General features: G+C 33.4%; 1 protein-coding gene across 7 annotated transcripts in view; it reads left to right on the forward strand.

Moving 5' to 3' along the window:
* Positions 1-25,974, forward strand: part of pum (pumilio) — a 718,098-nt gene that overhangs the window by 120,566 nt on the left and 571,558 nt on the right. Inside the window, exon 1 of one of the 7 annotated variants that reach the window (XM_072520730.1) lies at positions 20,462-20,709. The exons of the other annotated variants lie outside the window; for them this stretch is intronic. Coding sequence (XP_072376831.1) covers positions 20,701-20,709 — 9 coding nt within the window. The 5' untranslated portion in view covers positions 20,462-20,700. Of the gene's footprint in view, positions 1-20,461; positions 20,710-25,974 lie in introns of those variants that run through there. 7 annotated transcript variants of the gene reach the window in all.

The following is a 25,974-nucleotide window of genomic DNA, read 5'->3' on the forward strand; positions in this document are numbered from 1 at the left end:
CGCCTAGTCTAGACAGCTCTTTAACACATTCTTAACATGAATGAGTAGTAGGCTCTATTCAGTTTTTTTGATATATTTTGTATTTGTTCTCCCCCAATTCAAGTACTGTTCAATATGAAGACCAAAAAATATATCAGTGCTAATATCGACAGATGGCTTCGGGGAAAAGAACAAAAAATGTGTGCTGCTTGCATGAACAGAAAATATATTACAAAACTAACAAAAAATATAATAATAAAAACTGATTCAAATTCCAAAAATAAAATATTTTATTCTTTGTGGAACTTCTAAAAAAATCTTCTACACAAAGGGCTGGATTCTGTTTACAGGCTGGATATAAATAACAAGTTTATCGACGTTTTTTGCTTGGGATTACGACTCTCTAAATAATGGAGCTCTTGTGATCTAATTTTTTTTTGATACTGGTTGAATCTCTTCTCCAATCAACCCAACGACGAATTCTCCGAATTTTATCAGTTTGATTCTAGAAAAATAAGAATACTTTTTGAAGAATTTTTTGAGCATTTTGGATATAGAGTATGATGCAAAAGTATGGAATAAACTCATTATTTAAGAAACAGATGACTTTTAGCAAAAATCAATAATTACTATATTATATATATTCGAAATTACGTCATCATTGTTGGCGTAATGACGTAATCAACGATTTTTTTAATACAATCCGAGGTCACTTAACACCTCAGCTAAATGTAAAACAACGTCAGTAGTGTCACCTACATTATTGCCAATACAAATGTTTCTATCTGGTATATAGTTTTTACACATAATATTATTGAAATGAATTAGTATTGGTTTCACCTTATATAATCTGTCTGCAGATGGATTGAGTTATCAACCAAGTTGGTTGATAGATAGTTGAGTTGTTGATTAGGAATCGTCGTTACTATCCTCTTTTTTCTCTACACTGTTTTTTTTTTTATCCATATTGGGTACTTGACAATTTAGTTTAATTTAATTATCAAACAAAACACTCAAGAAAGACGTAAATGTGATGCACTCGACAATTTCTGAGATACTACTGACGAATATGGACTGGTGCAGTCGCCATCAAATTATTATGGAATTTATTATCTGCAGGTCGTTATGAAGTCGATTCTATTTGATGGGGAAGGGATCTAACAAAAGCAGTAATCAGATATAACAATAAATCGTCGGTATACTGCGAAAACCAGGTAAATGACAAATTTTAAAATATTGAGTTAAGTATACCAAAATTCTCAGCTTTTTCCGCTCTACATACAGGTAAAACCCAATAAATGATACGACTTACCATTCAGCAGATAATTTGTGTAATAAACAAATAAGTTACACCTAATCAACTTTTCATTTTCAAATAAAACAATATATCGCTACTTACTTCCATAAAATTAAAGTTCTGTTGCATGTAAAACAAAGTAAGCCCACATATATTATGCCGGACTACAATATATTTCTACCACTGCAAACCATATTCAGTAAAAAGGTGATAAGTGTCTTTAATACATTTTACGTGTATGATTTATTAAAATTTCTCTTTCATATCGACTAGTAAAAACCTTTAAGTGTACTTACTTCATTCTACCTGAAAACGGGTTGAGGTAAAATTTAGAAATGATTACTAAGCTAAACCCATAAATGATCTTTATAACACATACACAGAATAACTGAAGACAGCAGTTCAATTCTTGATGATTCTGAGAACAATATAGTCTCAATGATGGAATCCATTTTTGATAGTGACTTTTCAGATGTAGACCCCACATATCAGCTAAGTTAAGAGGGATCGCTCTCTCTAGGAAGTCTATATGATTTACACACTTTGATAGCCTAAATGATGAGAAAAAAGATACTGAAATAGGTGCACCGACGAACAATTTAGTGTCAACTGAAATAGCTAGTTGGATATTAAATCTACTTCTTGACAAAGTATATAAAGACGTACGTCCACTAAAACGTTGGAGAAAAGCTAACCCCAAAGATTGGTAATAAATGTCGCAAAAAGGAGGCGTGCTAAGGGTTTGCGTTATAAGATAAAAAAAAGACCATAGACCAGCAATGCCAAAACCAGTTAATTGTTCAGAGTGCTTTTACAAATGTGCCAGTTATTTCAGCTAAGATTACAGACAAAGACTATGTCGTGATTATTGAAAGTTAGAATATATAGGCCAGAAACATTTTCTTATTGCACGTATTAAAACGCAGCCACCAAAGAGAGTCGTTGCAGTTCGTTGAAGTTTAAAAAACCACGTGCATTTTCCAAAAAGTGTTACTTTTCTTTGAATGGTCAAGACATACAGGTATGTGAAAAATTTCTTTGTAAGACACTTTGTATGTCGGCGTCGTTAATACAAGATGTAAGAAAAACTGATATTCTAGGCTGTTATGCAAATACTGATAAAAGAGGCAAACATACACCGCCAAATAAAACAAGTAGTAAAACCCGAAAAATCGTGAAGCTCATATTGAGTCTTTTCCAACCATGGGCCCACATTATATTCGCCAAAGTTCAAAGCGTAGATATTTGGACAAAAATTTAAGTATAAGAAAAATGTACCAACTTTTTATAATCGACTATGAGCAGAAGAAACTGGAAGGTGTTAGCGAAATTACATATCGAAGAATATTTTCTAACGACTATAATTTAAGCTTTTTTGTTGCTAAAAAAGATCAATGTTTAGTTTGTAATAAATATGATATGGCTAATCCAACTGACAAATCGGATTTAGAAGACAGTTACAGAGAACATCAGAAAAGAAAAGAAGTATGTAATCTTAAAAAACAAAATGATAAGAAAAGATCTAATGAACAACGGGATTTTGTTTCAGTTACTTTCGATCTACAGGCCGTACTACAGATTCCAAGTGGATTGACTGGAAAACTATATTATTCTCGAAAATTATGTGTCTACAATTTGTGTGTATATGAAGCCGCATTACCAAATGCAGTTTACTGTTTTGACTGGTCAGAAATTAACGGTAGACAAGGAAGTTCTGAAATAGAAAGCATTATACTCCACTACTTATCAAAATGTGTTCCAGAATATGCAAGTGAAATAAGTTTATTTTCTGATACCTGCAGAGGACAGAATCCGTTTAAATATTATTGAACACAAATTTTTAGAGTCTGGACATTCCTATATGGAAGTTGACTCTATGCAGAGTAGTAACGAAACTGCTAAAAAACACAGATCTATCTATGGGATGCCAGATTACTTGTCTGTTTTTCAAAATGCAAGAGGAAATAAAAATATCAAGGTTGATGATAAAAAAGTATGTATAGAACCATACAAATGTAAAGAATTTAAATACTACGACTTTTATGATTTAAAAGGTTGAATTGATAAATTCAAAAAAGGTTGGTTGAAGATAAAAAGAATGAGATACGTGAAAGGAGAGACAAACAGAATCTATTTTAATTATGACATGTCAACAAGCTTCAATTATTTCCTTACTGATACTGCACGGCAGTCAACAAGAAAAAAGCACGCCAAGTCATCAACTAATTCAAGCAATCTTGAAGAACTTAAGCGACTTTATGATGCACATTTGCCAATAGCATAGCAAAAAAGAGAGATTTATTACAGCTATGTGATAAGGGAGTGATACCGGAGGAATATCACTGGTGGTATCGTAATTTGAAAACGGGAAATGAAAGACATCTTGCCGGAGCCTGCTTTCAGTGACGAATCGGACGAGGAAGCCTCATAATAATAATATTGTTATTATTATATTCGAAATAAATTTGATTTTTTTTATAAAACTGCCTGTCATTCATATAAACAATAACTATAACTACACGTAGCTGTTAATACAATTTTCAGGGAAAACCAGTTAAATGTCATAAATATCGACTAATACCTTTAAACATTGCTATTACCTAGTAAAAGCCTCATATCTCGATCACAAAACTGGACAATATTATATTTGGTTTATTATATTTGTGTTAAATATGTTATTTGAAGAGTAATTGATTTATTTAGATTTACAGGTAAAACCAGGTAAGTGATAGCATTTCCAACTTAAATTTAGGATTAGTCAGATAGGTGTCTCAACTTTTTCAAACTAATGATAGAATATCATTTCAGATATATGCATCTTTCACTAGAATACCTAATATCAAAACCAAGCTGACTGCTTAATTCACAATATAAAACTAAACTTTAAAAACGTTTTTTCTCGATTTCGGTATTCCGACATTTACCTGGTTTTCGCAGTATACCGACGAAATATTCCTTTGTTTTGGTCTATTTGTTTATGGTCGATACCTCTCGAAACTTAACGACATAACTCAAATACAAATGACTTTCTAATAAGCTTAAGATAAGGTTTTCTGCAATAATTTTTTGGCAACTATACCTATGATTCAGCTTTAACAAAGCGACAGGTCGAAGCGTGTCTGTGTACTACTTAACTCGTATTGGCTTCCGTGAAGAGAGTTCTGCTACAGAAGCCAACTACGAGATAATTCGTAAGACCTTTTTTCTAAAATACATTTTGTATGCTTTTTGATGATAACTATGCACTAGAAGTTTAGAGTTTTTAATAATATAATGTGATTAAATCAAATTTTCATTTTAGACCAGATTTCTGAAAATTGCCGTTTCAGTCAACGGGTTAAATAAACATTTGTCAGATTCCTGGATGATTCAAACTCCTTAACATATTTTTTTTACTTATTTTTCTGAGTTATACATCTTAAATGTTAAATTATTATTGTATATTTATTTTCTGAATCTCATATTTTCGCCACATAACCTATCATCTAAACCTAGTTACGAAGTACTAGACGAATAACGATTGCCAAGATAGTTTTAATTAAAAATCCCCTCAAAAAATAGTAAGAATCTTGAATGATGATGAAGAATGATTGTATTACAAACACAAAAAACATTTATAAACGCCAGCTATAATTAACTAATGTTATCTCCGGCGACACTGTTTCGCTCGAATTAAAACCTCGTGTTCTCCATTAATCTGGAACATCCTCTTGTGGTGTGCGTCTAAACGTAATCCTCTTTCCCAGTATTATGCCGTCAAAATTCGCTACAATGTTACATTTTCGCAATTATACATGCGAAACGTGGATGTTTTCTCAGCTCCTCTTATTCAAGGATAGCGTTGTCGTTTTCCCTTTCACAATGTATAAACAACATGAAGAGTGGTATTTTAATATGGTAACACTTTTTCGAGTGGAAGGTGGTTATAAAATTCATAAATTTCCTTTTACGTAATACAATGAGAGAGATATAAAAACAACAACTCTTTCTTCTTCCACTGTAAATACGTTACAGGATGATGGCAACCATTCTGACAACGACAATTTTATTTTTTGTGAATAGTCCCGTGGTGGACGTTGCAAACGAGGTTCTTAAGTTTTTTAGTTGGATAATCGTCTTCTGCCGATGGGTCCCTTACACTGAACTTTTCGCTTAAAATATATTTTAGTAAATTATATTTAGTCTAATTTTTATAAATGTGTCCCAAATATTCTAATTTTCTGTTTTACTGTGAACTATTTGTTTTTATTTTATTAAGTTTTTGGAGTACTCTGGTGTTTAATATTTTTTTTGATATTCTTCTTTTGGTGCCTATTCGTTTTGAATATTGGCGATCATTGTGGCTATAATTATTTTATTAACTGATGCTTTAAATAGATTAGTTGTTGTTGTGGAGAACCATGTCCTCATGTTTTTTAACCAAGCTCCTTATCCCAATTCTTTTTTGTTATACTCTCTCAATAATTTTGTGTCATTTCCTGGACAAATTCCCAATGTTTATTTAACGCTGTGATAGGATATGTGTATGTTCACATTTGATCTATAATTTTCTCATTGATGGTAAATTGTATTCATTTTAGGCCATATTTCTTACTCATAAAATGAATACTGAATTAATAACACATATTTCATCCACAAAGATCAACAAAGCTATATTTTTACCAACAAGGACATACATCAACGATACATTACATTCTTACAAACAGAAATATATATTACAAACAAGTATTAGCTGTGTAGAGCCAAAGCTTAGCTAAATTAAGCACTGACCCCATTATGTTCGTTTTGGTAAAAATTCACCAACTGATGAGAAAATAAACCGAACAAATCTATGCAGAAATCAAGAAATGCAGATTTGAATGCAGCGATCCAAGAGAAGTAAAATCAATCTGGAAAACCTGTCTCCAAACTCTTTTAGAGACGCAAGAAAATGAAGAGTACATAAACATGCCGCACATTGAGGGAGGCACCGATGATATAGAACTCCTATAATTCGAATGCCCTATGTCCGAACTTGTCGATTCAGGATTTGAAATTCGAAGTCGAATATTGTGGAGCAAACTATTTATTGGTAGCTCAAAAATAAGTACACTCAACGTAACTTCAAAAAATGACTAAACTTACTTGTCTGGGGTAAATATTATGTTCAGCTCCAATTTATAAGCTCACATTATAAAATACAAGTCATCAAAAAGGTCAACAAGTTGTACCTTTGGACCGATGTGCTTACATAGATATAATAATCGCACTAAGAAATTAATGCCACAGTATTTAGCTATTGATCTAGTTTTACCTGTAGATAAATAACGTTATATACGATATCTGTTAAACTTACATAGGTAAAATTAGGAAGTTAAGATTAATGTGAGATTACAAATACCTGAGGGAATAGAGAACAGACACAAGCACGACAAGAAGATATTTGAAGACGAATGAAATGCGAAGATCAGAAGAATAACCAGAAAAACACTACTAGACCGAATAAGGTTTAATGAGATCTATGTACAATAAACAACATTAGTGAATGGGTGCAAGGACGAAAAAGAGAACGTAACAGCCGTATAAGTCGAATGACAGAGAACACAGGAGTTAGAATAGTCGGATATAAGTCGCCAATTGGAATAACCACACGTCTTTCACGGAAAATACGGAAGGATAATATTCCAGTAGGGTAGGATGTGAAGTCGAAGAAAAACAGGCAAGTTGCGTATGTAAAAGAAGAAGATTTCTTACTAAATGTAAACTACTCATTAAAAGTTATAGTCCTTGTACATCTACATAGTAGACATCCACAATTTCGAGGCATAGTTTTTACCAAGTTCTCACAAAATTGTAATGTAAACGAATCTCATATTTCTTGCAATTTTTCCTTCAATTCGTTGTAGGATGTAGGTTGGTAGGATGGTAGGATGTTTTCTCAAAGCTTTTTTCATTTCGCGCCACAAAGTCTCTATCGGGGACATGTCGGGACTGTTAGACTCCATTCTAGAAGTGGTATGGCATGGTCTTCAATCCATTTTAAACTCTTTTTTGAGGTATGACAACCTGCGCCGTCCTGTTGGAAGACAATCTTCCGCTGATATTAAACTGGTGTTCCATAATCGGTAAAAGAGATTCTTCTAAAATATTCAAATATTTGTCCGTGTTTATCCCATCGATAAAATGTAACTTCCCCACACATTTAGACGACATGCTGCTCCAGATCATGACAGATGCAGGAAATTTGACTTTTCTCTTCAGACAGTCGGGATTGAAAGCTTCATTTTTCCTGCCAATGACTCCTACTGTCTCCAACACACACTTCAAATCGGGACTCATCACTCCATTGTATTGAATCCCATTGCAACTGATTCCAATCTTTATGCTCTTTTGACCATCTTAGTCTATTTTTCTTTTATTGTAATGTTAAAAGTGGCTTTTCCTTAGCCTTAAATAAAATGAAATTTATTAAAAACAATTCGTACTAATTTTTTCAACTATAAAACTTACTTTGTAAGTACCAAATCCTAATTTGTGGGCCTATCGGTGACATGTTGATCTAGAAACATGTTTTCCAATAACGTCACTCCATAAAACGCTTAACTCCATATAATTTGCTCGTCGATTTTTCACTATAATGCCCTTCGATCTGCTTCGGTTATTTTACTTTTTCGTACATTTCTAGGTTTTGTGACGACCGAACCTGTAGTTTTGTATCTTTTGACTATATTTCTTACACTATAAAGTGACAATTGCAGCATATTCGCGATTTCCAAAATGGATTTTCCAGGGTTAAAATATCTAATAATGATTGAACAAATTTTCTCATCGATAACTTTACGTCGGCCCATTGTACAATCCACAAACGGCAAAAAGTTTTACAATACTACAAAATACATTTGACATTAACTGACAATATTATTGTTTTGATGTAATTTTTCCATAGCTACCTCTGGATTTAACATAATTATGAAAAAATCAACGTATGTTGACGTAAATGAATGCATAACCATTCGATTAAATAAAATTCGGCAATAAAAATGCGATATTAATTAATATGGGAACTTATAAAAACATGCAGAGTTTAATTTGTTTATGGTAATGGACTTCAACTGCAAATTCCATAGATGGGCCAATTGATATGGGAAGGGGCTCGTAAAGGGTGGAGTGGTGAGAATATACATCCGTGCCGGACTCCTCGTAGAATTGTCACTTCCACCATTTTTATGATTTTTAACTAAGTTAACTAATTCCAGTATAGTATATACTACTGAGATTATTTCTTCCTGAGGTTTCGTTGGCGGCTGCAGCACACATCAAACGTTATTCGATAACGTTTGAATTGTTCTGCCACGTAGTAGTTGGTCTCTGAATGGCCTAAAGCGAAAAGCCAGAAAGAAAGAGATCACTGCCCAATATATAAAAATATCATTGCTAGGTCTATAATCATGATGTTATGAGCGGAACTAACGCTGCAGTTTACCGCCAGCACCAAGATTGGTTGCGCTTATATATAGATATAGATGCTGATTATAAAAATAGAATTCGTTACTTTTAATTACATATTGTTTTTTATTTCTAAAAATAAATAGCCTTGTTAATTGTAGTACTATAAAATGTTAGTTCCCCGTTTAGCTAACTGTAAATATGGCATTCCTGCATGTTTCTTATATTTTTGTTCTTATAAAGCCATATATAGCTTTGCAAGTGCAAGTTGACTGTAAATGCAAAATAAATCTATCAATATGTATCAAAAATTGATTTTTGATTTTATGTAATCAAATATGAAGTGTCCCCCAATAAAACATTCCAGGAACACACGCTAAAAATACTGACAATAAGGTCCTCTACTTTAAAACGTATAAATATATTTCTGAATTGTCATTATGAGTGAGCCAGCAAAAATTAAACTATTAGAAGAACTGTTCTATTTCCGCAGTAGTGTCTATTAACCTCATTTCATTCTAGTAAGACCCTAAAACAAATTTGAAAACTTTCTAGAAAAACAACCTCATTGTTTCGCCTCAGTTTGCTCCATTCCCTGCCGCTATTGCCCGCTATACCCTAACCAACACCGGTGCCGACCGCCGTTCGCCGCCTCCAGTTTAGGGGGCGGTGGCTCTGATGTCGTCGTCGACGGCGTCGATTTTCACAACGCTTTAGCGCGCTTTTGCCGTCACCTGCACTCTGCACTACGACATACTAGCATCGCGAGCTGCACGCTAAACCGCATAGTTATGCGACTACAGTTTTTCTACTTACTTGTGAACTGTCGATAAAATTATGTGCTTTTAAAAGTACATTAAACGAAGATAATTCAACTTCTCAACGGTAACTAGAAATAAAATGGTCAACGGTATTCATGCAATACACAAGACAAACAAATGAAACTTTCTATAACTAGTTTCTATTTTCCATTTCCATTTCTTATATAAGTTACAACCTTTTCAACGTTATCTCCCCAATTTGGGTTCCTACAACGGGTTAGGAAGGTTTTTAGGAGGTTTCCCTCGTATCTTTTGAACGGTTATTGTTATAATAGTGAAATTTGGAGGGAGGTAATAAACAGACGTAGGCTTCTCAACTAGTCATAACACGTGACGTAATGGTCACAGGTGACGTTATAGCGCCACTGTGGAAGATAATTTTAAATGGGATCTTATGGCAAGTGATACCTCGTTTGAAAGGAATTGAAAAGACCTATTCAGTCATAATAATTTTGTTCGAGTTTGAGCTCATTTTGATGAATAAATAAATACTAAAATTGTAGTTTCGCATTTAATTAAAACAGGAACAAAACAGGGAAAGAAAGTAATTGGAAGTCCTAATTCGGTATGGTGGGACCGACATATAAAGAAAAGACAAAGATTAGGAATGGCAGAGCATTTGTCGACTCTGAGTAACGTAAAGAAGTGGGAAATTTAAATGCTGAAGCAAAGAGAAAGTACAGATGAACTATCTTCGAAGGAGCGCCAGAATAGAAGAATACTAAATGGTTTGGACATCTTCTACGGATGGAAAAAAGCAGAGTATTTAAATAGAATCCGCCAGGAAGACGTAAAAGAGAAAGACCAGATTGTTCTGGAGTGGAAATATTAGGAAGGCATTGGAGCGCAGAAATTTGGAGTAAGAGGATGCTCAAGACAGGCAAAGGCGTGGGAATGCGGCGTTAGCTGTTTAAATGCCTTAATATATATACTTAAAGGTTCTGTGGTGTGTTGGCGGATCTGTTGGATCGGTTTATATAAAACAGATTTACTAAAGTTCCGATGACTTTTATAATAGTTAATAGAATATGCAATAAGCCTAGTGCTGCAGTACGACCAGTGTAGAACAGACGGTTGCAGAGGAGAAAAAAATGTGAGTACAGAATATAAAGAATGAATCATTTCAAGAAGAAAAATATTTGGAATCTCACCACGATGAGATATTGCTCCCCAATACATTATTTTATTGCTTTTATCTTATGAAAATTTACTATTTTTACTGGAAATAAACCACAATTTTACTTTAAAATATGTTTATTTTGAAGTTTCAAATAATGCTACAAAAAAGACACATTAAAATTTGGAAAATATAAAATTCTGGATGCTTTTGCGATGGATTATGCAATCACTCCAGGGTTACTACTAACTAAAAAGAATTTTAAAAGAACATTATAACGTCATAATTTTTAAGTCCACTATAAACTAAGACACTAGAACAGCTTTTGATAATTATCACACACAACATTAAAAATTCACTCTTTATACGAATCCACGCTTTGACGCAACATCTCCCTGTATACACAAAGCGGTAGAACGCGCCAAAAGGGGGTATCGACCAGAAGAGAGAGCAGTGACGCTCCTACCGGTCCATTTCCCGATACTCCAACAGGAACACAGAGGTCTAGGCCAAAGACCTGCAGGTCGTGACCCTTTCTAGGGTCTGCCAGTGCTACTGCTTATTGAGAGCTGGTTGGTCAGCTATAAACCGATTTGTTGTTCTCTGGACTATTTGAAATTAGAGCGATGGATTGAGTAAGGATAAGTTTCCGTATATATTTTCAAAACGAGCCATTAGTTGATATGTTAAACTGATGGATGAATGACAGTTCATTTTGTAAATAAAACTCGGAAATTTTCTGAACATCAGAACTTAGTATTTACTAACTCAATATCAATAATCTTTGGTTTTTTTTTAAATCCTCCAATCCAAACCTGAAATGTGAATACACATATGACTGAACAAATTCAACAAAAACATCCTTGTAGGCATAGACGCATTTCATTAAAATATTTGTTTCATCTTTGTCATCATTTTGTTGAATGGTTTAACTGATGTTGAATCGATATTTTGTTATAAGGATATTAAAATCGATGTTTTTAATACCAACGTGATTTCGCATTTAAATATTATATACGATAGGATACGATACGCTATTGCAATTGTGTGGTGTGGACATATTAAGGAAAAATTATAGTTTTATGAATCTGGATATTTTTCAAAGCAGGAGAAATATTCTCCAGTTGTCAGAGACGAAAATGCCACTGAACCTCTAAAAATTATGCTGAGTTTTACCGAAAATGTCAATTTTAGGACGCTATTTATATGTGCATAAGCATATACATGCTATTTGCACATATAAAATGTGGAATGAATAAACTAAAATATCATATTTCTCTCATTCCCATTCTTTCTAAGAACGTATATATATATATATATATATATATATATATATATATATATATATATATATATATATATATATATATATATATATATATAAACATAAACCAGCAAAATATTGATAAGTTTACCGATCTTTCAAATAGTGAATAGCACCAATTTATATTGTTACGGGGGCAAATTTTATGGGACTTATCTTACTTTTTCACTTATTTACATGGGCGAAACATACACAATAAAAATGATCCCGGATCTAAAAAAGAATTTACTGCTGACATTTTACATGATTGCCGCTACGTTTAGTTTAATTTGTAGATTAGTCAACCTTTAATTGAAAATTGTCCGACTTTAGTAAATTGCATTAAAAAATAAAGTTTTGTAATTTTATTTTAAATACTAAGCTTTTTACCAAGTTTTTGGGGAAAAAAATCAAAAAATTGCATTTTTTACACTACATTGTTAATAATTAACAAAAGACGACGAAATCTCTGCGGAAATCGTATAGGTTTTCTTTATATAGTAGGTAACTAAAAAATTAGATATCTCGATTTGTCACAGTCCCGAGTGAAATCTTATTTCCCCGAGCTAATATTCTATATTATATTAAGCTGTGTGAGACACAGTCTAGAATAGAATTACTAATATTACTTTTATTCATTGTATTATATAATTATATTTATATAATCCACACATCAAAATAATCTAGGGGACACATTTATATTAATAGCTTTAAATTAGTGTTAGCTGCAATTACAAAAAATAAATTTATATTTTTTATTGTTTTATTGATTATTGTACCAACTTGGACGGTAGGTAATTTGATAGGCTATAAAAAATTTACCAAAACTTCAATATACTTTTTTTTGTCTTTAAGATAAAAAGGCATTTTTCGATATTGGTACTTGATATTCGATGTCTATGTGGATTTTTATTTAGTTTTGTATTTACCAATAATGGGAGACATCATTTAAATCGCGAAACGCAGTGGTGTGCTATCGGGATGCTTCAAGCTGCCAGAAGTCAAAGAGACGTTGCTGAGGTCATCCACACGAACAGAAGTGTCATTAATCGTTTGTGGTTAAGGCGTTAAGAAACTGATGTTGTTGATGATCCGTACAAGGATAACCAACCAGAATGAAGACCGTTTTATTAGGTTGCAGGCTTTGCGAGATCGCACTGTAACTGCTCTCCAAAAACACACTGGAGATCGAAAATCAGGGTCTACAAAACTATTATCAGACCAATAGTATGTTATGGATGCGAGACATGGGTGATGACAGAAGAGACAAAAAGAAAACTGGAAGTCTTCGAAAGAAAAATGCTAAGAAAGATATTTGGACCTATTAACGAAAACGGAGTATGGAGATCCAGGTATAACTATGAACTCTACCAACTGTTCAAAGAGACACCGATCTCAGAATTCGTTAAACTTCAGAGACTTCGCTGGGCTGGTCATGTAGTAAGACTGGAGACAGAAAGATTGCCGAAACGAGCCCTATATAGTAAAATGCAGGGCGCAAGACTAAAAGGAAGGCCACGGAAAAGATGGGAGAATGAAGTGGCAGCGGACGCGCAAAATTTGCTAGACGTGAGAACCTGGAGAAGATCGGCGCGGGACCGACAAGGTCGGAGGCATAGTTTGGAGGAGGCCAAGGCCCGATTTGGGCTGTAGCGCCATTGGAGAGAGAGAATTGGCAAGGTAAGAGTCGACAATATAATTGGTGAATATGCGCTGGGGATGTCTGAACAGGTATTGAAATTTTGGGTACACCTGGGGAGAGGTCTACGTTTTAGTTAGAAGTTATTTAATGACACGGTATATGACGATTTCATAGTAATTTCTGAATCTTGGGCTCATTCATTCCAGCGCGTAACAGATGGAGGTGGCTATAATAAATTAAATCTTAAATTGCTGGCTTCTACTATTTATTATATGTATATATTTCATACTGCACTATATATACTTATAAAGCTTGGTATAATCAAAATAAACTTCTGAGCTTTGCTACATTGAATACATTTATTTCAATAGCCCCATAAACACATGTTTTCGGTTCAACTTTTCATCAGAAATGATAAACCGCCAAATCTGGTCACTCGAGACATGACATAGCGGACTTTTCTCCCTGATATCCGGCTGGTAATGCTTACCGAGGTTGATTTATCATCCAGATATATCCCTCTCTTCTTTCAACGTTTTTTCCCTTGTCGTTATTACCGAAGTGGTCCTCAAAGACGTGATATATCGGCCTGGTACGGAGGATGATGACGATAAAAAAGTGCCCTAGCAGAGATAATGGCCGATAAGAATATTGAAATGATAAAACGTGGAATGACAAAAACAATTTTTATACGAGAAAAAGCTCGGCGATTGTTGAATAATCAACGAGATATTCCCAAAATTTTTAGGATCGGTTTTGTACGTCTTACTTTCATGTTTATGGGAGTAATACTGAAAAAATAAACTATGTAGTATGTATTTAGCTTAAATATAGTCTAAGTATGTCTTTAGTATGTCAAAAACTTTGTTACAACACGTTAAAAAAGTGTTTCCATGATTTTAAAGAAACGTTTCGAACAGCATTTTAAATTAGCTATTATTAACTTTTAAAGAGCTACTCTACGCGTTTCTATATTTATTCTATTTGTCTACTTGTCTATTTGGCTACTGCAAGGTCAAGGAACAAATATATTTATCTCCTAAAATTAAAATGAAGAAGACAAAGCTTTCGGTTGTATGTTTTGAATTGTTTGATTTTTCCAAATCGGTTACAATGTATAGGTATTTCATTTGTAATTTTTATCGTCTCTTCTAAAATGTCTAAAACTCTATTCTTCTTTATGGTGCCGAAGCTTGGACTGTTAATGTTGACTTAATGAGAAAGCTGGAAGCTTATGAGGTGTGGTTTTTTAGAAGAATTTTGAAAATACCATGGACTGACCATATTACAAATGAAACGGTGTTGCACAGAAAAGGAAAAGACAGAGAACTTTTGACCACTATTAAAAGGAGAAAGACAGCATATTTGGAGCACATACTTAGAAATTGGAAGCACGAGCTGTTGCAGCTGATTATGAAGGGTAAAATCGAAGGAAAAAGGAGTCAATGGTTATAGAAGACCACCTTCGGTGAAGTCGGCACTAGAAGAAGAAGATCGTCTCTTCGCTGCTAAATTGAACTGGCTGCTAAGTAGACTCATACGAGTTATAGCATAGTGCAGCAATGAGGTTCAATACTACCGATGCGACTAAATTTAAGTAATTTTACCTGAATTGACGTTTGCGTAGTGGATAGATGAGTTGTCTTTGTAGTATATATATATACAAGGATTTCCACAGTTTTCACTGTATTCCTTCACTCAACCGTTTTCTCCAATTTTTCCTGTTTAGCCAGTCCCCTTCCTGTAGGTTTCTTCTACTCATTGCTTCGTCCACTTCATCTCTGAAAGATCTTCGGGGTCTGCCTCTCTTTCTTCTTCCTATCGGGCTCCACTCTGTTATTCTATTTATCCACCGATTTTGGTCTGCTCTTCTGACATGTCCGTACCAGGTCTTTGTAGTATATTGGCAAAATTAGACGTGACAAGGTAAAATTTCAGTAGTTTGTCGTTCGTCGACATGCTGTTACCAGGTTTTGACAGTCGTTAGAATTGGATGCAGGGCATCTATTATTTGTCTCTCTTTCTCTATCTCTTCAGTCCTGACCCCCGGAGGGAGTATAGAGGTCATCATGATGTGATATTCGCCAAAGATATCTGTCTTTGGTCATTTCTTTTAACTCATGCATAGGTTTGCATATTCCTGTAATTTAGTCGATCCATCTGGTTGAGGATCTTCCTCATGATTTTTAACCTTCTATCTTTCCTTGGATAATAAGTTATTCCATGTTTTCTGTGGAGGTGGACTGTGCTGGATAGCTGTTTGCTAACTTTTAGCTCATTTAAAATTGAATTATTTGTCCTGTAGTCCGTCCACGGAATTCGTAACATTTTTCTCCAACCAAACATTTCAGTGGCGTCTATCTTTCTTCTTTCCGCTCGTCATAGGGTACAAGATTCACATCCGTATGTCAATAGTGAGAATATTAAGCAGTTGGTCAACCTAATTTTTAGAGTTTAGAGTGTAAATTTGAGAGTCTTTCTATCTTTTGCTAGATCACATCTACGTTTTGATGTTGATGTGAATGATCCCAGATATAAGGATGAGCTAACAACCTCAAACCGGTCAATCGTGGTTATGTGTGAATGATTGTTATGTAGTCTATCCACTATCATGATATTTGTCTTTTATATGTTTAAGTGCAGACCAAATATTGGACTTTCGTTTTCAACCAGTCGCATGAGCTCAATTAAATCTTCTTGATTATTTGCAAGAAGGGTTGTGTCGTCTGCAGAACGTAGGTTGTTTATTTTTCGGCCATTTATTGGGATGTTCTTTTCTTATCGTTCTAGCGCTCTTCTCCCAATATGCTCCCCATATATACTATTATTATATTATCAGGAGACTATTATGTGTAGAAGAACTTAAATTCGCGATGAGGGACCAAGACATAAAAATCTTGAATAAAAAAATTTATCTTTGCTATCCAACATTTTTGCAACTAGTACAGTTAAGTACCTCATCCCTGCATTATGTTTTTACCTTGAACTTAATCATCAGATGACTAATAATTCATTAATAATTTATCATGGGTATTAATATCCCATGATAAAAAGACAAGACCTGATCCTTATAAGACACCTAACTCTCACTCATGGCTCCACGTGCCACACCCCGAACAACTGCATTGGTCTATAAGATACACTAAGTAAGGGTAACCATATATGACGAAAATCACCGAACGACCGTCTGTATAAATGGTCCTCCTAAGGTCCAACAACAACTACTGAGGTAAGTGTCATCTGTTGTACTTGAGTAGAGAAATAGATTCTTTAGGAGGAAAAATCAAGACAAAACCATTAAAGATCCTTATGGATATCTTAAGAAAATCACTCATCACGGCAAGTAAAATGGCGCCAAGTCTCGACGCTTCTTAAGTGAAGCAGGCATTCGAACAATCTTCGGACTTGCTCTAATGAAAAACTCATAATTGCAGTGAACATTGCATGATCCTTATAGCTCACGCCCAATTAGAGTTATTAAATGCTACGTTTAGTCTTTTCTTCTGTATGGATTTGAGTCGTAGACATTAAAATTAAATACAATGAGGCTCCTAAGAAGCCTGCAAATATTTGGGGGTCATTTTCAACAAGAAGGGAAATAGCGCAGATGAAATCAGGGAAAGAATAAACAAGGGCAGAGCAGCGACCCGTACCTTAAACTCTCTTCTCTGGCAAAAAACAATTCGACGAGAAACCAAAAAACACATTTACGGTAGTATAGTCCAAAGTATTACACTTTACGGTTCGGAAGTATGGGACGTCACCAAAGCTAATAGAAACAAACTTATGACGACAGAAATGGATTATCTGAGACGAAGCTGCGGTAGATCGAAACTGGAGAGAGTTAGAAACGAACAAATAAGAAACGAAATGAAAATGGAGAGAAATATCAATGATGACATAGAAAGAAAACAATTAATCTGGTTCGGACATGTTAAAAGAATGCCAGAGTACAGATGGCCTAGGAGAGTACTGGAATGGATCCGTCCTGAAAGAAGAAAGAGAGGACGACCACGGAGAAGTTGGCGCAACGATATTGATGAAGCAATGGCGGCAAGAGACTTAGAAGAGGCAACTGCATATGACAGAAAAAGATGGAAATTGGGGGCGGAGAAGCGGCGACAGCCGTAATAAATCCGTTATTATATTATATATAAGAAAAGAAATGTGATTGAAAATGAATGTGATCTCGGACATGTGATGCGGGGCGAGAAGTATGGCATCCTGCGACTCATAATGCAAGGAAAGATAGATGGCAGAAGAAGCATCGGAAGAAGACGAATTTCATGGCTCAAGAACCTGAGAGAATGGTTTGGATGCAGCTCAAAACAACTATTTAGAACTACTGACTCAAAAATTAAAATAGCTATGATGATTGCCAACCTCCGTAGCGGAGATGGCACCTGAAGAAGAAGAAAGAAAAGAAATAGCACGCACCTAAGCCACATAAAAAAATAATTGATCACTCATCAGAAACAGATTATTATCAGAATGACTGCTTTTTGCTTTTTAATACCTCGATACCCAAATTTGTACACAAATTTCGAGTATGAACACATTTTCCACAAAACTAATGAATTTCTTTACAAAAACACGATTAAACAGATAGTAAAATTAATAGGTGTCTAAAATATTCAACTGTCTCTAACTTAAAACAATCTCTTCAACCCCAACACATTTTCTTACCCCATTCCCTCCCTTTTTTGTAACATGAGCTCAAGAAGCTACACAATCTCCCTTATATTCGATATGTGCCTGTAAGCATTATACAAATATTTTCGTCCCTCACCAGAGTGAGATTAAAAGACCGTCGAGCGTGGGGTGGGGTGAATTTGTAGGCATAGGTCCCTTAAACAACGCCATGCCCATGGCCGTGGCGGGGTGCGCTGCTGCCAAAGCTGCCGATTTATCCGAAAATCTACCGTTTTAACTAAACTTACAAATATTTTGTCTGATTCTACATCCTTTTAGAGTCTTTCTAGGATACATTATCAACTTTTTTAATATAGTTAATAGAGTCTTGTTATAGACTCTCTAATATGGTAGTTTATTTGAAAACTATTAATCACTTTGTATGTCTGTATATGTTTAGGTTCCATATATTGGAATACATCTTCAGTAAAATTTGAAGCAGTCAGTTAGTATTTGCCATTAATTTTTTTTATTTATTCCTCGAAACCAGTTTTAAAAGGATGAAAATGATAATCTAGAAGAATGAAAAGGATAATAAAAAGAAAATTGTCATTATTTACTTAAATATTTATTTATGTAAGCATCAATTATACTTTACATTGCATCAAAGTTGACATAAAATACTTGGAATGCCAGCCGATCGCAGAATAACAGCTGGGCTTTAAACAGTCGAACCTGCCAATACAAAGAAATCATCCAGCAAACGCAGTATGATAACTAATGCTTCTTACAACATAAAACACCATAGTCCTCAAGTTTGTGTGTTATTTCAGTGTTACGCATTTTTGTTTATCTGTTCCCACATTTTCATGCTTTGATCGAATTCGAAGTATCCTCTTATGTGATACCTAAGTAATAATAATAGATAAGAACTTCAGCATTTGGTTCTGGAACCATTTTTGAAGTGAATATTTCTTATCGATCAGTATGATGTTTTTGCACGCGAAATATCGAGACTCGTGCAGTAACCTTGCGGTATACAAAAATATACAGAATATACATACCTATACACTTAGGTACTATAAAAATAAAATGGAGTTTAACAAACGTCAATTTAATTTTTTATAACATTTTTATGACAACTCGAGAACAACTGGATGGATTTGGCTAATTTTGATTTTGGAATATTTGGAAGTTCAAGAAAGATTTAAAAAATGGGAAAATATGATGAAATTGTAAGGAAAATAGTAAAAACAACAATTTTATTTTCACGTGCAAACAGTTATATGCACTACTTTGGATTGACGTCACTAAAGCCATGACTATCTTCACGTATATTTCAACTTTTCACGCGAATAACTGGAGTTCGATTCCCTGCCGAGGAGAATTTTTTTGAAGCAAAGCTTCTATACATTAAATGAGAAGGAAAAAATTAGTAGAATATTTGTCACTAAAAGATTCGATTCGTAATGATTGTCAAAATTTAAAATTCATATATTATGTCATCCGAGTAATAACTACATTGGATCATCTGTTTAAGTTTTTATGTTTCTCGTTGTAAAATAATTTATATAAATACAGTTATTATTTTTAAACATTATTTAGTTTATATAATAATTAAATTTACTATCAAATGCTACCTATTAAATTTTGTAATTAATTTAATATTTTGTCTGAAATTGACAGGTATGTCAGGAGTATACAATGTATGCTTTGTTAATACGTTAACGGGTGGCATTAGAAGCACAACATAATAGTTTATTGAATTTGTTGAAAGTTTTAAATTTGTTTTAAAAAAATATTTTAAAAATATTTAAATTGTAAAAATACATAAAACAGTATGAAGCTTGGCTCTAGTCTAAATATGCCTACTGTGTCACTTTTTTGTTTTTTTTTAATTAATTACAATAAAATGTAATGATAACCACTAAGTAATTAAACATAAATACAAGGTTAAAACGAAAATGTAAATGAGGGCACAGAGCCCGATTTATGCCTCAAATAAATAAATAAATATAGATATTGCGAATGAATGACAAAACAAGAAAATGGCATAAAATAAGATTGATAAGTGTGAACACAATTTCGAAAAACGTCAAGCAATAAATACATAAGAGGTCTTTTCTATCGAAGAAAAGAAAAAACCTAAAAAAACTAATATTTTCAGTCAGTGAAATATGGCAACAGTGCAGAGTGTCTAGGCCATTTTAGTTTTGTAAAGACGATTGTTGAGCTCGGACGCTCTGTATGAACAAACTTCTTTTTGTAAATAGTGTATGATAGTTTGTCTGTAAGTTTATTTTTGTTGTGTATATACTGTACAGAAAGTTTTTGTGTCAAATTGTGACTATATTGTTTCGGAACATACGGTTTTGTGTACGTTTTAAAGGGAGAGAGTACCTGAAATGTGTCCTGTTTTCTGGTAAAATTCCATAGTGGTGTGTATGCTTGGTTCGTTTTGTAAACTTTGAGAAGAGTTCTATCATGAATCTGGTGAGTTGTTATCTGATCTTTTATATAATATTCGAATACTGGAGCCTGAATATCTCTTTATAAAATGGCGAGAAGTTTATGCTCCTTTTTTAGTTACTGTTCATAAAATTGAGAATGTTGTAAAAATAAAAGAAAATTGTAACGTATCGATTATGGTAACATATAGGTAACATTATATACACAAACACAAATATCTATAAAATAATCACATTTGATGATGACGTCGCCACCTTTTTAAATTTTAGAGTTTAAAAAACAAAAACTAAAAACTTTTAATTTTAATTTTTAATCCCTTTTAAACTCTTAAAAGTTAAAAAGTCGGTGACGATCATCATCAAATGTGATATTATTTTATAGATATAATATGTGTTTGTGTTCATGTATGTGTTTGTCCAAAGAGAAAACAACCAGTTTAACCAAAAAAAATTTTAATGTCTATTTTAATGCTTTTTAACAAAGTCCCCTCATTTTTTTTGGAAAGATATACCTACCTAAGTTGCATTCAACAGAACGCATAGGCAACATTTGTCAAAACTCGTCTCTTCCAACATAGAGCCAGGAATCAAGAGAGAGAAACAGGTGTAAGATTTTTGAAAAGTTTTTTCAACATTTTTACATGGTTCTTGTTTTAGAAGTGTGTTAACTTTACCAAAATGATCTAGCTATCTATTTGAAGACGTATGCATCTCTTAATGGTAAGACAAACCTCAATAATGAAAAAGCTAAGCCCGAAAACAATTAAGACTCTCTAAAAACTATAAAATTCTAGCACATATATTATTAAAAACGAAACTTCTCTTTTTTAAGGACGCATCTTTACCATAAAATAAAAAAAGTGGCAGAAAGCGAACATTTAGGAAGTATCTCTATTCTCTTCTCTTATATTAGATTCACTTCTCGGAAAATCTACGTATCCGTTCAAATTTAATAAGACGCCTTATTCCAATTCGGTGAAGAGTAATTCAGTCCAAAGACTAAGTGCCACTCGTGTTCTTGAAGATTCGAGTTTATTTTTATGTAAAAGGGAAATTTACAAATTCTATTAGGAATAGATTTTCTCGAGTCACCGAAGCTACTTCATTATGCACTGTTATTTATTTTAAACGTTGTGATGTTATCATAATAATATTTACACTCTTACGCTAAAATTGATCCTATAAATAATATGTAAAACAAAGGAACATAATCATTTGAGAAATTCTACAAAAAGCATTGATAAAAACTAATCAACTTTCTTCCTTTGTCGTATTTTTTTTGGTCCAGCTTTTTTCATACTATATCACCTACTAGATTTCTTGCTTCGGCCCATGTTCTTCCACTGGGTTGCAGTATTTCCTTTACAGCTTCTATGTTTGCCTTTGTTTTCCTTTCTTGTTTGCGAGATCCCTTTTACTGGTGTGGAGTCGTTCGGTCATTATAGTTGTCTATTTTCTATGAAAAAAGCTCCTCCCTTATTACTACATTCCTTAAGTATTATGTTTATATGGGACTAAGCCACAATTGGTTATACCATATTATTATTGTTTTGTATGTTTGTGTATTATGCGTTTGAGTATTGCGTGTTTATGTAGTGTGTGTTGTATATGTATTACTTTATCTAAACCGCTAACGTTGGTACATTATTTTTGCTGACTTCTTCGTTTAGTATTGGCAATCAGAGTCTGCTACATTCTGCTGATGGATTTGTTACACATGATGGATTTTCTTTCATTAAGTAGGATGAGAGCTGCTTCTTTGATTTTTTTTTTTCATGTCTGTTTCGATCATGCATCTTTTTACCCTGTGCTCATTTTGCGAGCTATGTTTACAGATCTGTGGTTTGTCGAAGTCTCTGATTTTGATGTATGTTTCATGCTAGTTTATCCTGATACCCAGTAGTCTTGCGGTTGCTCCCACATAGCACTTGTTGCATTCACAGGGTAATTTATAGATGTAGTTCTGTGATCTTTCTTGCGCGTTGTTAGGTTTGATTTTGGATAAAATAGATCTCTCTATTGGTTGTTTTGAATGTTATTATGATATTGTAAATTGTAAATCCCTTCTTGTGAGCATTTTTGGATTGCTTGTGGTGATTTGTTGTTTCCTTTCTTCTATCTTGTGAAATTCCTTGTTTATAAATGACAATGGGTAGTCATTTTTTATCAAAACCTATGTTAATTGTTTTTTTTTATTCCTTAAATATTTTCATTAGAGCAGGTGCTTTGAGCTCTATAATGATTTGATAATTCCTTTTTTTACTTTTACATTGTGGTTTTATCATGTACTTTTACGTTGTGGTAATTTAACCATTAAGTAAATGGGGAGGTGAAATGTTTCTACAATGTAAGTGACTTAAGGTCACTGTGACTCCAAGAAAAGAGTAATATTTTAAAGAGATGTTTTTAGAAAAAAAAATTGCAACTTTTGCGGTGTGTATACTTGGATATATTAAATGTATTATTGTAAATGTAACTACTTATAATTTATATTTTGCAAAGAAAAAGAATATATTTTGGAATATTAAGAAAATATTTACTTAAACAAATCTAAAACAACTCAGCAATGAAAAAATCTCATTGCAAACAATATACTTCACAATAAAAAAGTGCAATATGAAGTTATTTAATAAAAAATGGCAAGTCATTCATGAGCGCATTCGTTACATGTATTTTTTGAACCGTTTTACCACCAACTGACTTTTTACATGAATTGCAGCAATTGGATCTCTTCTTGTCTTTACTTTTAGGACATAAATAGCACTTTTTGGGTGTTATCAATTTGATCAAGATGGAGTGGGAGTGGTTTTTCAACGCCAGAAATTATTCTAATCGTTCCTAGTAATTCACGGTGAATCCTTGCATTATTTAGTCGCTGCAATAGGTGAGACTTTACTAATTTGTCCTCCAACATTTTTATAAAATTAAAGCGGGAAATTCCAGTTGATGAATTTTCAGATTCATAAATAGCATAGCTATTTCATGCCGTTATATCCAAAAGTGTATAAAAAATGGACATGGGCCAACTACGGATTCTTCTATTTGACGAATAGTTAAAACAATTTTGGTCCAATGTATCTACTCTATTGTTGGTAGAATCGAAAAACAGTATAATAACTGGTTTACCTCTAGTGTTATCGCATACGTTATAACAAGAATAACTGCTTTTCCCGTTTTTGGAACATGAGACACCGTTGTAATATCTTTGGGGAATCCAAAAATAGAGTATCCAACATCCCTTTTTCGGTTTTGTAGGAACTCGTTAGGAATTTTTCTTTTTGATTTTTTTTTAAGTTCCAACTAATGCCGAACCCCTTTTCTTTAATTCGATACATAACTTCATAGAGGAAAACCAAGTATCTCCGGTAACATTTCTGTCGCTTTGCAGAGACGTATGTTACTGTTTACTGTGTAGTGTTCTAAGCATGTGTTCGCGCGTCACTAAAGCATATTATTTTCAAACCATACTGGTTCGGCTTATTCAACATGTATATTTTTAATTTACATATACCTCTAAAACCCACTAACATTTCATCAATACAAGCGTTATGGCCAATGGTGTACATTCTCTGACAATTTTGGATATCTTCTGTGAATATTTCATCAATAGCTGCAGCAGAATTTTCTTGTTTTTCTGGAAGTTTTATCATCAAATCGCAGGCCTAAAAGTAAAGTAAAAAATCTTTTCTCACTTATAGTAATCCGAAAATGTCACGTCTACAACCGTTTGTGGAAAAGAGAGACAAAAGGGATTTGTTGTCAGATTTGCTAATACTAGAAGTAAAAGACCTAAATGCTTCAAATTATATTTTATCGACATCAGCTAATTTCCGTTTGAATCTTTCCACTTATTTCTGTATAAATGTAGCTGTTGGTTGGTATATGTCGGTAATTTTTGCAATAAGTGTATCTGAGAATAATAGTCGCCACACCTCAAAGTAGTGCATCTGGTAAATGACAAAATTATAAGCTCGTGTTCTAACATTAGCAGATGGCTTTTTAGCCCATTTGTAATGATTTTTTTCCACAATAATATCCTGACTGAATAACTGAATCTGAAAAATGTGAAGTTGGTTCAATATCACTTGCTTCGTCTTCGCTAAAATGTCTATAATCAACAGATAAACTTCGATCACCTTCTTCATTAGCAGATTGCTCAGATTGACTTTCATGTTTGCTGAGAATCCAGTCCTCAATCTGGAACATTTTCGCTTAATCACTGTCCTGAGCACAATTTTCCACCATGTATTCCATTGTGTAAAAAACTACTTTCGGTTAAAACTTATCTTACAGGAACATTGAGAACAGGAAGAGCGTAAAATCCACACGAAGTTGTTTCTCGAAAATTAAAACAAAATGAACTGGTGAGTGCTTACAATAATAAAGGGATATTTTAATGATCTCTTCCGAATTTGGTTATAAAATGATTCCAACAATATCTAGGAAAGGAATTGATAAAGAGAAGCCTCGTTTAGTCGCTGAATATAACAAAAATAAAGGTGGTATTGACTTAGGCGACCAGATGTTAAATTATTATAGTTGCGAACACAAAACTATGAGGTGGTACAAAAAAATGGGCATACATATTTTTCAAATTATGCTAATCAACGCATACTATTTCTATAATAATTCTAATACAAAAATGTCATTGTACGACTTTCGATTGTCGGTGATTGATAGTTTTGGGACCAAACCCAAAAATCCCTTAAGCCAAGAAAAATTTGACGTTTCATTTGCCATCCCATTGCCCTAAATCAGCTAATGGTATTACAAAAAGATCCGGGATTGTGTTTAGAAAATTGTTTTAGTTTTCATGAAGAAATTAAAAATTAGATAATTAATTTGTTTTCTTGATGTTGTTGCCATTTAATAATAAAATACTTATGTTAGTCATCCAGGTTCAAAATTATATCTTTTCTCAATCAGATTATTATTATTTTTTAAGTTCAACAGACACATTTTCTGCCCTGTGGCCACCAACGCGAATCACGCGGTGAGTTTTTTTTGTGACCAAATTAATTTTTTTTGTACCCATAATTATTATAAATGACTTTTTAAAGTGCACCTTAAAAATTAATTAGTTTACACAAATACATCTCAGTGGCCCACTGTTTTCCCTTGCTGAACGTGTTTTAAGAAACATATTATTGAAATCAGTTAAAGAAACTAAACAAAACATTTCTCTGTACCAAAGTCGGAAAACATTCACTTAAGCTTTCTCTTCGCTCATTCTTATACCCTTTTTAACGCGTTGAATAAAACCCAAACTTAATTTATAAAATCTCATTAC

Source organism: Diabrotica undecimpunctata, chromosome 1 (genome assembly GCF_040954645.1).
Source record: "Diabrotica undecimpunctata isolate CICGRU chromosome 1, icDiaUnde3, whole genome shotgun sequence".
Lineage (NCBI taxonomy): Eukaryota > Metazoa > Arthropoda > Insecta > Coleoptera > Chrysomelidae > Diabrotica > Diabrotica undecimpunctata.